The sequence below is a fragment of the Emydura macquarii genome, unplaced genomic scaffold, assembly GCF_026122565.2.
Source record: "Emydura macquarii macquarii isolate MOO-44397 ecotype Brisbane River unplaced genomic scaffold, CSIRO-AGI_Emac_v2 contig_2768, whole genome shotgun sequence".
Lineage (NCBI taxonomy): Eukaryota > Metazoa > Chordata > Testudines > Chelidae > Emydura > Emydura macquarii.
In genome coordinates, this window is record NW_027132905.1 from 4,334,645 (window position 1) to 4,346,780 (window position 12,136).

The following is a 12,136-nucleotide window of genomic DNA, read 5'->3' on the forward strand; positions in this document are numbered from 1 at the left end:
AAACCCCCGGGTTAACTTTCCGATGACAGCACACTGGTCCCAGGGAGCAGACCCGCCATTCCTGAGTTACTGTCCTGTCCCTGAGTTAATGCAGCAGCCACATTCTCCTGCAAACGGTCGGAAAGCAGGTACCTCCCACTTCCACTACCCCCATGTCCTGCTAGCGCAGGTATCCAGCAGTGTGGCCCTGTGAGATTTGGAAATCTGCTATCCCAGGAGGTTCTTTACCCATGAAACAGTTTTCACAGGGCCAGAATTTCCCTACACACAATGCGTGGAGGCCATTTTTGGTCCTCCTTTTCCTAGTGGATACGATACATTCACTGCCTTGTGTGGTGTCACATCCTGTTACATTGTAAATGAATGCAATCACTGCCCCATGTCACATCCTGTTACATCCGAAAGTAATGAAGTCACTGCCCCATGTTGCATCCTGTTACTGTATGTCCTAAATTAATGCAGTCACTGCTTTATGTTGCATCATGTTCCGTCTGAAATTTCTACACTGACTGCCTCGTCTCACGTACTACGTTAGTGGAAGCTCTTGACCCTCCTTGCCTCCTGCTATGTCCTGAATCAAGGCAGCTGTCACTACGTTTTCTCATCAGGTTTTATCCTAAATACTGCAGTCGCCACCATCTAGCCTTACGTCGTATTTGAGGATGTATATTTGTTCCGGGAGGCTAATTTAGGGCATCCCAGGATGTCCACAGGATGGTGGTAGCTGTGCTAATGTAGGATGGAACCTCATGAAATAGGAGGTGCTGGCTGTAGTTATTTAGGATGCAAAAGGAGAAACAAGTGGTAATGAGCATTAGCGGATTAGGATGACTCTTTATAACACAGCCCATCTTGAGCTCTGATGGGACACTGAGTGTTATCTCACAAGGGGCTGATACCCGTTGCCCCATTAGCAGTGGGAGGTATGTCACTGCCTAATTTAATGTGCTGGCACTGAGCCTGTTATCTTGGCACTGCAGCTCCCAAATCTGATGCATTTTGCATTGGCTTTTACTGTTGTGGGAATTCCCGATTCCTGCCATCTTCACCACCACCTCCTTGCACCATAGACGTCAAAGTGGAATGTGTTCTTAGAGAATGGATAACCCTGGCTCATGTCCTAGAAGTTAGAGAGGAAGAAAAGGCAGTTGGTCATCGTGCCCATTCCTTTGAAGAAGTCTCCAAACCGAATAGAAGGTGGTGAAAAGAGTGCATAAGCTAAGGAACTGCAGGACGAGCTCTGCAATATTTTGGGGTAACAAGCAGGAATCTGCTTCAGGGGTCTTCTTATCCAAGGAGTCCAGAGCATTCTTGGGTAGGAGTCAAGGTATACACACAAGATCTTCTCTTTTGAGGAGCTCAGCTGTATTTTAAGGAGAAAGCCTATGTGCTAGAATTCTACCCAGGACACCGTGACTTGGTTTGTTCAAGAAGCACTCTGTCGTACACTCCTGGACGTAAAAATTACTCCATAGAGTACCTGCAACTGAGCAATTCCAGTGTTTATAACCACAACTTGCTCACATGCATGAACAGGGGACAGGGAAATGTAGTTGGTGAAGAGGATTAGAACATTAGCATCTCACCTCTGGAGACCTGGTTTCACATCTTTGTATAATCACAAGTAGAATGAGTTTGGTGGTCTCATGCTAGTTCCTAGTGGATGGTTGTCCACACTGCGAAACCACTGCACAGTTTGGCACGATGGACTGTCATTGCTCCGAGAGTTTTGGAATAGCAAGGCTAGGACTGAGTTGCATAGGCAGAGCTGCGCACGGGTCCAGAACTGGAAGAGCAGATGTTGCGGCAGATCAGGGCTGAGGAGCATAGACAGAGCTGTGTGGGGAGCTCACATAGCATTGTCTGCACTATGTTTCACCTTAGCTAGTGGCCTCAGTTTCTCACTCTGAGTGCCAAATTTACCCCCAAATTCACCCCTGCAAAAGGACTGTGAAGGGTGGCTCAGGCACTCCCATGTGCTGCTCTCTGCCTTTCTCACTCTGTGTCTCTTCCTGTCCCATCTCTTCTCCTTGTTTTTCCAGAAAAGAAAGTCCAGTTCCAGCGTTCAGTTAATGGTGAGTGTCCTTTGTCTTCCTCAACGCCGCTACAGCTGGGCCTCTCAACATGTGCCCGCCTACCCCATTCTTGGCGCTTACCTTCGACACGTGGGGTAGGGAAAAAGGGACACTGGGTTGGAGGGAACATTTTCAAAGATCCCATGAACGCGGCCCAAGGCCGACAGGAAGCCGGCATTGCTTCCTGCTGTCCGGTTATCATGGCGTTTCTCGCCATTCTGCAGGCTGCATCAGTCCAAAGAGCCTTGAAAAAAACCCACCTTCCTTGGCTCTGCTGGAACTGTCTGGGCGCGGGAGACCTTGCCAACCCATTGTAGTGGATTATGGGTCATACCTAAACATGCCTTTGCTGGGCTGAGCGAGTGGAGTGGTTGCTCTAACTCAACTAGCAGAGTCGTCTACCTGGAAAATTTGGAGAGTGAGTGGCTTCGCCGGCCCCGGCACCTCTCCGTGCTACTCTGTGTGTCGGTCGGCTGTTTATCTGAGGAGTATGTCTCGGCCTTTGGTAGTACATGTGGGTCTCGGAAGCCCTCTCTGTTTTATTGTACATTTCTCTCCCTATTACGCAGTCGATGTGGTCTCTCTCACTCCCGCACAGTCCCCTTGCTCTCTCATCGCAGTTACCTCTCTCTTTGTTAATTTGTACATTTCTTTTCCTATTGTACGGTCAACATGGTGTCTTTCACCCCTGCACAGCACACACCCCCCCCCCAACCCCCACCCCCGCCCCTGCTGGCTGCAGTCATAGGAACCTTTAACCGTCCCTCGACCCCAGATCCGCCCCTTGTATGTCACCGTAGATGGTTGCAGGAAAGGCATGTCCACTCCTACAAGACGCCAGCCCCCTTCTCCTTGGCGACAAGGTTTGAAAGTCAGGGAGGGCATCGCAGTTGCTAAGCTAGAGTGGTGGTTGATGACTAACTTGATCAGCTGGTGTTTTACCTGGTTTCTGTCTGTTTGCAGGGATTGGGTGCTGTGGGGGAGAACCCGGGTGACGGATTGCTGTGTGCACAGGATCCTTCTAACAAACAGCTTAGGGTGGGTCTTACTTTTCCTCTCTCCTTTCTGTTCTTTGCTCAGGAATCTTCGGAGAGCACTAACACCACCATTGAAGATGAAGACACCAAAGGTACAGTATCTCCAGGCCGCAGGGAAAGAGGTGCAGCAATCCTGCCCTTGTCACTGGACCCGCCCAAGTCAGACATAGTTACTGTCTATGCAATATAAACTCATTTGTGCCTCGTGCCTCGGTTTCCCTATCTGTAAAATGGGGAGAATGATACTGACCTCCTTTGTAAAGTGCTTTGAAACTTAAAGGAGAAAAGCACTAAGTCAGAGCTAGATAATATTATTATTATTAGGGGACCCAAGTCCCTGTGAACATATTGGGCAAAATTCATTTGTGGTGTATATTCATTCTCTCCATTGGGCTTACACCAGGGAGAAATTTGGCCTGTTATATCTGCACAACTAAGGCATGACTATAGGCGAGGCAGATAAGTGGCCTCAGTTTTGATCCATCTCTAATGCACGGTGGTTTACTCCGGTACGTCACTGCAGCATGCCTTGCTTTATGTGGTGATTATATGATTAGCCCTTAGGTTATTCTGATCCTGCCAGAATCCATCCTGGCACTTCCCCAGGGATCTTCCCAGTCTTTGCAAGTGGTTGAGATCAGCAATCCCTCTGCCCTCCCTGCTTCGCTCCTTTTCATGCCTGTCCTTTCTGAAGCAGCCCCTGCCACTGAAACAATCTGCAAAGTGAATCAGCCTTTGAGAAGAGCCTGAGAAGGAAATACCTCCCTCCTGCCTATCAGGGCCAGATTGCCGAGAATAGCCTGGGGAATAATTGTTCAGCGCTAATTTGTAAAGTCTCCCCACTGAAGTGAACCCAGCAGCAAGTGATATGGACTCTGGCCTGACATTAAAGTTAATTGAAAATTTGTCCTCGCAGGGAACAACTCCCAAGAGACAGGGAATGGAAATTAACATTTAAAAGGGTGGAAGCACTTCAGGCCAAGCATGTGAGAAAGGCCCAGAGCCAGATATTCTTTTTATTAATGACCTTCTCTCTCCCTTGGCCCTTTGGCATAATACAAAATTAAACCTCCTTTCTGAGTCACGCAGACCCTTGATTTGCATCTGAACTTGGGCTTCATTAATAAGCCCAGTGGGGAGCTCTGACAGGCCGTTTCTGAAGTGCCAGCCAGCCGAGTGCTTTGCTGGACTTGTCACGAGCCCGTTTAGGCCTATCCCAGGTCCCGCTGGGAACAGGCACGGAGACGCAGCCTGGCCCTCGCTACACCGGGTGGTTCTCTCCTGGTGTTTTCTGTGGGCGATGGAATGGAGGCAGCTGGGTGGGATTCCAAATACAAAACCTGCCTCTGAGACATGCAAGGAGAACCTTCTTCTCCAGGTGAGGCTAGTTTAGTACCGCTCTTTGCACCTTGGACAGAGGCAAGCGGTGTTCTTTGCCTCGCACAGTAGAAGCGCCACCATGCAGACTCTGAGGATCCCAACTTAACTCGCAGCTGTGATAACGAGCAGGATGGAGACGCAGGCCCCAGATGGGGGACCCATTGACTGGTTACATCCACCCTACTGTTTGGCTATGAGTCTGTAGCACCGCATTCCAGCTAGGAAGGAGGCTAGGAAGTCTTTGAGAGTCACGCAAAGTGCACTTGCTCAGCGGTGGTTACTCTGATGAAGAATTACTGGCCAGATGGTGAAGCTGAGGTCACTCAAGACTTCATACCATCATTTTCCACCACATGGGGACCACCAGATTGGTCACTAAACCTTTAGTTCTGTAAAAAGAAATTAACATAATGAATTCCTTTAAGTTCTCTCTGATTCTGAAGGAGCTTCCTCATCTGCTGTGGTTAGAACTTTTCCATCTCCTCGTCCTGAGTCCCTGTCCTGCTCCCATCGGAAATGATTTCCATCAATGCAGGAATCCCCATTTTCCATCCTCTGGGCTCCCCCTGACAAGTTTCCTCAAATGAATGGGTGAATGGGGGATGCCCTTTTTCTCATGGGGACCTCAACGTTTGTGCTTTTGTTTTTTTTAAAACCAACAGTACGAAAACAAGAAATTATTAAAGTGACAGAGCAACTGATCGAAGCAATAAGCAACGGAGACTTTGAGTCCTACACGTGAGTGTACCTGGGATGGGGGGAAGGGGTGTGTGGCTTAGCTAGCTAAATAGGACTCAGTTAGCAGCAGTACTGTCAAGTGCTCTCAGCTGTGAAAACCAGGTGGGTTGGTTTGTGTGGCCATTCAGTTGGGAAAAGTCAGGTTGCTATGAGGGGAGACATGGAAAAAGCAAGTGACTAGTTCATGACCCCAGAGGGTCAGGGTCAGAGCTGGGACTGGAATTCAGGAGATCTGATTTCCCAGTCCCATCCTCAAATCAAACCACTAGACCACGTCTCTCTCCCATCGTTATAATGGGTGGATGCGTTTTATGGATTGCTAAAGGATGAAGAATCGTAATTGTGATTTCTGATGGAGGGAGGAACATTATTTCCACACCTAATTGCTGGGAATTGGCTGGTGGTACTCTGTAGCATAGCAAGTTTCTGTTAGCTGAGCGAGAACTACTCACAGACATTCCCCCCCAGAAGCTCCTGTGTCCAGAGCCAATTTAAGAGCTATTGCTGAGTTAGCACAGGCCTTAGTGCCTGCCCCAGAGAACAAGAGCGGGGATTTATTGGTGTGGAGCAGAAAGAGTGTTAGGTTTTCAAACAGAATTTTTTTTTTTAATCTCAGAAAAGAGAAGAGGTCTGAAGCCTATTCTCGCTCTGCAAAAGCTTAGGTAGTATATCGCAAAAATCCACTTTCACATGGCGATGGAGTACCGCAATCCTCTCTCTGAATTCCTGGGATTAGCTCAGAGCACACGATTTTTCAGATAAATCCTTCTGGATCTCATTAATGGAGATGTGCAAAAGGCACCTCAGGTCCAGATGGAGGAGCCAGCTAACATCTTCAGTACAAGTGCTTTGGATGTTGCAAAACCTTGTTGTTTTGCACATTCAGAATGCAGATCTGGCCCCCTTTATCTGAACCCTTCGCGGTGCAGGGGGATTTGGGTAAATGGATCTGACTTGGGCCTGTCTGCATTAGGTGAGCCAGAGAGAGTAGGGGTTTTGCGCTCTGGTTCCCCAAGAACACCGAGCTGCCAGGTAACAGAACTGTCATTCTCGTCAGAAGCAGATCTTAGGTGAAGAGGGTATTGCAAAGACGTTGCAGTTTGTTTCCTAGTCAAAGTGGTAGTGGTGCTACAGGTCAGGTGGTGTGAAAGCATCCAAAGCAGCAGATGCTGGTGGATCTTGCCCCAGCTTATCATTTTTGGGGTACAGATTCAGTGACACCAAAACATTTTGCAAATTCCAGTTGGTTTTGCCGAATTGTTTCAGTCAAAAAAACACAACAACCCTAAAAAAAACCCAAAAAACCAATTCTGAGAAAACTTGAAATGTTTTGCTTTGAAAATGTTGCAATGAAATGGTTTGATTTTGGGGTTCAAAATGATGTTTTATTTTAAAATTTCCATTCATTTTATTTTTTTTAAAAAAATCAAGTTTAAAAATGGTCAAAATTTGAAAAGAAATGCTTTGATTTTGTCAAAATGAAACATTTTCTTTGACCCAAAACAATTTATTTTAACTCTTTGAATTGCTGGAAAATTAAAAATATATTTTCCCCCCAGTTTTTTTTTTGAAATTGCCAGCAAATAGAGGGGATGTTGTACTGTACTTTATATTCCAGAAGAGACCCCAGGGCTAGGATGAATTTATTGTTATGTAGCAACATTCCCGTAGACCTTCCAGTTTGAAACGATGAGATAATCTCTCTCCTCTCTCTGTGCTTTGGCTTTCTCAGGAAGATGTGTGACCCTGGAATGACTGCCTTTGAGCCAGAGGCCTTGGGAAACCTGGTGGAAGGGTTGGATTTCCATCGATTCTACTTTGAAAACTGTAAGCAGCGTTTTTCCTCCCAAGAGGCTGTTGACGTCTTATTCTATGCTTTGATGTCTCTTGGTAGGAAGAGTGGGTAGCTGGGCTGGGGTGTCTCTCGATCTCCTAGAATGGGTTGTTCTTAGTGCTGTCTTCTGGACATCACAAAAGATCTCGGCAGAAAGCGAATCAAGTCTGTTAAATAATTTGAAATGGGGAGTGGCTGGCTTATGGAATGGTCTTTGGGTTAGTTACTGGATGTTTTATAGAGCGACCCTTTTCCAGTCCGAGCTGGGTTGATGCAGAAATGACCCAATCCTCCATGACATGGGTAGGAAGTCTGTTTGTTAAGTATCTCCTCTTTCTATAAGGCATAAGCCTGTTGTGATTAGTCAAGGAGAGAGGAGATTCCCTGCTCTCACAGGAAGAGCTGGGTGCACACAGGACCCCTGCCTCTGTGTAATTCCACTTGCCTTCCTCCGTGGCCAGTGTGGTCCAGGAACAGCAAGCCTCTTCATACCACCATCCTGAACCCGCACATCCACCTGATGGGAGACGAGTCGGCCTGCATCGCCTATATCCGCATCACACAGTACGTCGATGCAGGCGGCATCCCACGCACTGCGCAGTCTGAGGAGACCCGCATTTGGCACCGCCGGGATGGCAAATGGCAAATCGTTCACTTCCACAGATCCGGAGCACCTTCCGTTCTACCGCAGTAAGCCAATGAGAAGCCGTGGCCGGCCCTTTCTGCCGGTCATTGACTCCTGATCGTCAGACACTGAGACTCGCATGGCAGAGGAGGGTCGGGGGTGAAGGTTTAAAGGCCCCGCTAAGGGAGCTGAACGGACCAAGAATCCAGCCAGTTCCCCTGTCTCTAACGGGGCTGATGCTTCAGAGAAACTTAATAGGCTTCACAGAGGCTTCAGTAATGCACCTAATTGTGCCAAGCTCCACCCTGGGGAGGAAAGTTCACTTTTGTTCTGGCCCCAGCCAGGGATCAGCTCCGACGCTGAAGCTCCAGGACTGACACCGGTGTAATTTTATCCTCCATGGTGTCGGGGCTAATTCAGGCAAATTTGCCCCCCACCCCCATGCGGAGCCGTTCAGTCAGGTTCCCCAGCACCTAGGTCCAAGGTACAGTGTGGGATCTGCCCCGGACTCCTATGCCGGGCCGGATGGAGTGGGCTGGGAAGGGTCGGTCCCGGCAAGGAAGAGGATGGGTCCAGAACTGCTGGGTGTGTCTCTGGAGGGAGGGAGGGGGAAAGCTAGCAGGCCCCTGTTGATCAAGAGAGGTGTGGAGAACCTCCTGGTGCCCTGGGTGGAGCTGTGATGAGGGTGGGGAGGAGACACCCGCACTAACCTGGGGCCTCTGGTTCTGAGCACAGAGCTCTGTCGGCACCATGCAGCCTCGCTCTGCTCCCTGCTGCCCTGCAGTAAGAAGGGCGGCATAGGTGGGGCTCCCTCTGGCTGCAGCGTTCCCTGGCCCAGCTCTGCCATACTTCTTAAATGCCTCGTGCTTTTTATTTCCCCCTGGCCCGCGAAGCTCTTTTTCCATGTCCAGCTTCTGGCTTCTGCCTGCCTGACCCATTCTGCCTCATGGCGGTGATCTGGAGGGAGGGAGGGAGGAAAAGGACAGGAGAATCCAGCTGGGAAGTGAGATGAAACTCTGTCTGGATTCTGTGCATGACCCACTCATGAGCCCCAGGGCCGGGCCCGATCCTGATGGTGCTCCGCCCCTGCAAACTCCCACTGCAGTCCAGTGTCTCATGTCGTCCCCTCTCCCGGCGACTCTTTTTCCGTTTCATTGGCCTGTTTGCTGGGAGATGCAGGTACCGGGTCCCCTCCGGATCAGGTGGGTGGGCTGGATTCTCAGTTGGCAAAATCGGAGTCAGCCAACGTGGCCCAGGGTATGTCTGCAGGCAAAATCAAACCCAGGCTCACGCCTATGGGGAGGCGAATGACCCAGAGGGCGGGGGAGCAGGCTAGCTCCTGCGGAAGGGCGGGGCAGAGGTAGACACAGGAGATGGGCCCACGAGGCCCTCCGGAAGGACAAACGGAATGAAACGGCTTTCCCCCGACTTGTGTTTTTCAGCTGAAGCGTTGGCTGCTCGTGCCAGGTTTGTCACTGCCTCACAGCAGAGGAAAGACCCACCCCCATCCTTCACCTCCGGAACTTGGCTGCTGGTTCTACCACTTGGGTCTTGCTGGAATTCCTTCTACCCACCGGGCTCCTCACCAGAAACCAAGGACAACCAGGCCTGCACGAGCTTCAACTTGACGTCTCTCTCTCTCGCTCGCTGTCCCCCCGCAACCCTCGTCACCTTTGTGCATAGCAAGTGCTGTCAGCGTCCGGGCGCAGGTCCCGCTGTGTCTGCATGGAACCGTCCACTGGAAGATAATTAAACAAGTGGCCATCAACACAGAATGTGTTCACCCACCGCCTCACCAGAACTCATGGATCCCCGCGCGTCCTCCCTCACGGCTCAGTGCATTTCTCATGGGACTCTTGCTCAATCTCCGTCCCCACTTCTGCCTGGGAGTCTCAGGGGACCAAGGCAAAAGAGAGGAGCGTGAGGGGAATTTCGCACCACTTTGGGTCGACCAAGGTCTGGGGCCACGTCCTTTCAGCACCAGTGGGTTTTGCCTTCTTGGTGTCTAGGTACCTGGTCTAGTGCACTTGACCTTGGCGTGTTCCCCACACCACTCCCCCTCAGGGCTGTGTCGCTCCTGGCCTCTCTCTTCTTCTTTACAGCGACAGCTGAAAGGCATCAGCTTAAATGCTTTCAAAATCCTACTCACCCGCTAGCCTAGGGCGCGTAGGGTTTTATTGTGACGGGTGAGTAAAATGTATCCTTTGTTTCTCTTCCTAGAAATAGCTGGGCGGGCTGGGTTGTATACATGCCCCCATGAGTCCTCATGATAATTTTGACCATGCTACTCAAACGTGAACATTTTCCTTTCTTTCTCCCTTCTCCTTTTGGAGCGGGGACTAGAGATGCTGGGAAAAGAGAGTGCGAGATTAAGAACACAATTTCAAGCGCTTTATCGGCATAATAAGGTATCCAAGCGCAACTAAAGTTGAAAGATCAGCTCTCTGTGCAGAGGGTGGTCATAACCATGGTTACAGGTTGGGTGTGGTAGCTGGCTTTTCTTCCACAAGCATTATTTATCCATTCCTGACTCAGTGATAGGAACTGTTTCACTCTGAGGCAACCTGCCGTCATCCAGCACATTGCAGGTGGCTTTCTTTCCTCTCGGCCAATTTAAGAGACCAGCTCCAAACATCTACCCTTTGCCCCCCACTTTCCTCTTTCATTCTGCCCTCCAAGACTCAATTGTCTCTTCATTTTTAAAGGCCACCCAAAACAAGGAATCAAAACCCTTCCCCATTAATCAGCTTCAGGAAATTCACAGTATCGACAACACTGGTACTTAAGGAAATAGAGCCGGCAGTTCATCTGAGAGATAAACATAAACTTACCACATGACACCTTCCAACAAAGATGGCGAATGTAAGCTTTAGTAATAAAACTTTGAGGAATCTGATTATGCTTTGAAGAAACAAACAAGCCTTTAGCTATCTCTTCGACTTTGAGCGCATGCCTTTTTATAGGAAAACGAAACCTACTGTGTATTTCGTAAATTGATTTTGAGTATTTGCTGAAATGGATCTTTATGTAATAACTAGAAATATCGAACGTTTGGAGTGGGCGGGGGGATTTTTTGGGAGTTGTTGGATTTTTGGGAGGTTGTTTTTGTTTTGTTTACATTTGGGAGTGGCTTGGTAACAAAACGATTGTCATAGTGAAGGTGGCCCCAGATCTGGTTGCAAGAGGGCAGGGTGGGGACCGTTCCACAGCTGGTTTTACTGTGAACCACAACGAGCCCCTTAAGATACATGGGACTCGTGGTAATGTGGTCACTTCTATTTGTAATGGAAACGTTTGAATGTCAGAAGTACCTATTTGAATGGAGACGACTGGACAGTAAGGTATTCCTGGACTGAGGGTGCAGGTTCTGCAGGGGAAGTGGTCATCTCCAAGGGACAGCTGACCCAACTGGCAGGAATACAGGCACATTTTCCCATGGGTCATTTCTGAGCCCGTGCATTTTCTTGAACGATAAACCACCATCCGGTGGTCCTTCAGGTGCCACCGTTATGTCAGTCTCATGGCATGGGAGGGGCTGGGAAGACATCTATTTTTGGTAGAGGTACGAGAGGCGAGATATGGTTATTTTTTGGCAACCCTGTTTCCTGTTCTCTTTTTTCCAACTGGAACTTCTTTACTCTTTGATGTGAGATTACTGCAGTGCACTTTCTAACTGCACTTTCTTCATCTGCATGGTGTTTAACTTTATAGACGTGTATTTAGAAACAAACGAACAAAAACGCTTGTTTTGGACAAAAAAAAAAGTGTATGCTCAGTGTAAATTCTGAATGGTGTATTTTGCCTTTTCCGTGATTTCAAGTGCTTAGCGCATCATCAAGGCAGGATGGCCGCCTGCTGAAACAGCCATGTTTGCAAAGTGTGAAAATATTTTCCTGTTGGACCTGAGGGGAAGAAATCCAAGCAGCCGGGGCATTTAACAGGCTTCAGGAAGCATGTTCTGTGAGATTCCTCTGACCCCATCATGAGCTCATGGTGTGGAATGGGCGATGAATGTACCTTTTTAGGGGCATATCAGCCAGATTCTCTGCTGGTGGAAATCAGTCTCTTTCCATGAAGCTCAATGGACCTACACTGATTTACAATGGAGCTACGCTGACACACGCCAGCGAAGAATCTGGTTTAGAGTCTTCTCTTAAACAGGCACTCTCATTCTGGGGAGAGTATTTGCCTTTCTGGTTTGCTTTTTCACAACATTTTTTCTTCCTGTGGTTGCCGAGTGCCAAACCTGTTTGTGTTTAAATGAGGGCACTGGCTCTTTCGCTGCTTACTGTGCTCCTTTAACTGTGATGCCAACCCTGATGAGGTGTCTTATCCACTTATTGATCATCTGGGCAGCCACTGGATTCGGGATGTCGTGAACATCCCCAGGGCGCTGCCCAGATCGGGATTTCATGGCAGGGTCAGCTGTTGCGTCTGCGCTGTCAGG

At 49.0% G+C, this 12,136-nt stretch overlaps 1 protein-coding gene across 2 annotated transcripts in view; it reads left to right on the forward strand.

The window, feature by feature from the left end:
• Positions 1-10,695, forward strand: part of CAMK2A (calcium/calmodulin dependent protein kinase II alpha) — a 70,735-nt gene extending 60,040 nt beyond the window's left edge. The window contains exons 14-19 of one of the 2 annotated variants that reach the window (XM_067566926.1): positions 2,043-2,075; positions 3,156-3,204; positions 5,155-5,230; positions 6,963-7,057; positions 7,526-7,754; positions 9,132-10,695. In XM_067566926.1, the coding sequence (XP_067423027.1) occupies positions 2,043-2,075; positions 3,156-3,204; positions 5,155-5,230; positions 6,963-7,057; positions 7,526-7,754; positions 9,132-9,135 (486 nt within the window). In that variant the 3' untranslated portion in view covers positions 9,136-10,695. Of the gene's footprint in view, positions 1-2,042; positions 2,076-3,155; positions 3,205-5,154; positions 5,231-6,962; positions 7,058-7,525; positions 7,759-9,131 lie in introns of those variants that run through there. The other variant, XM_067566928.1, reaches the window with a different exon arrangement.
• Positions 10,696-12,136: the final 1,441 nt, after the last annotated feature.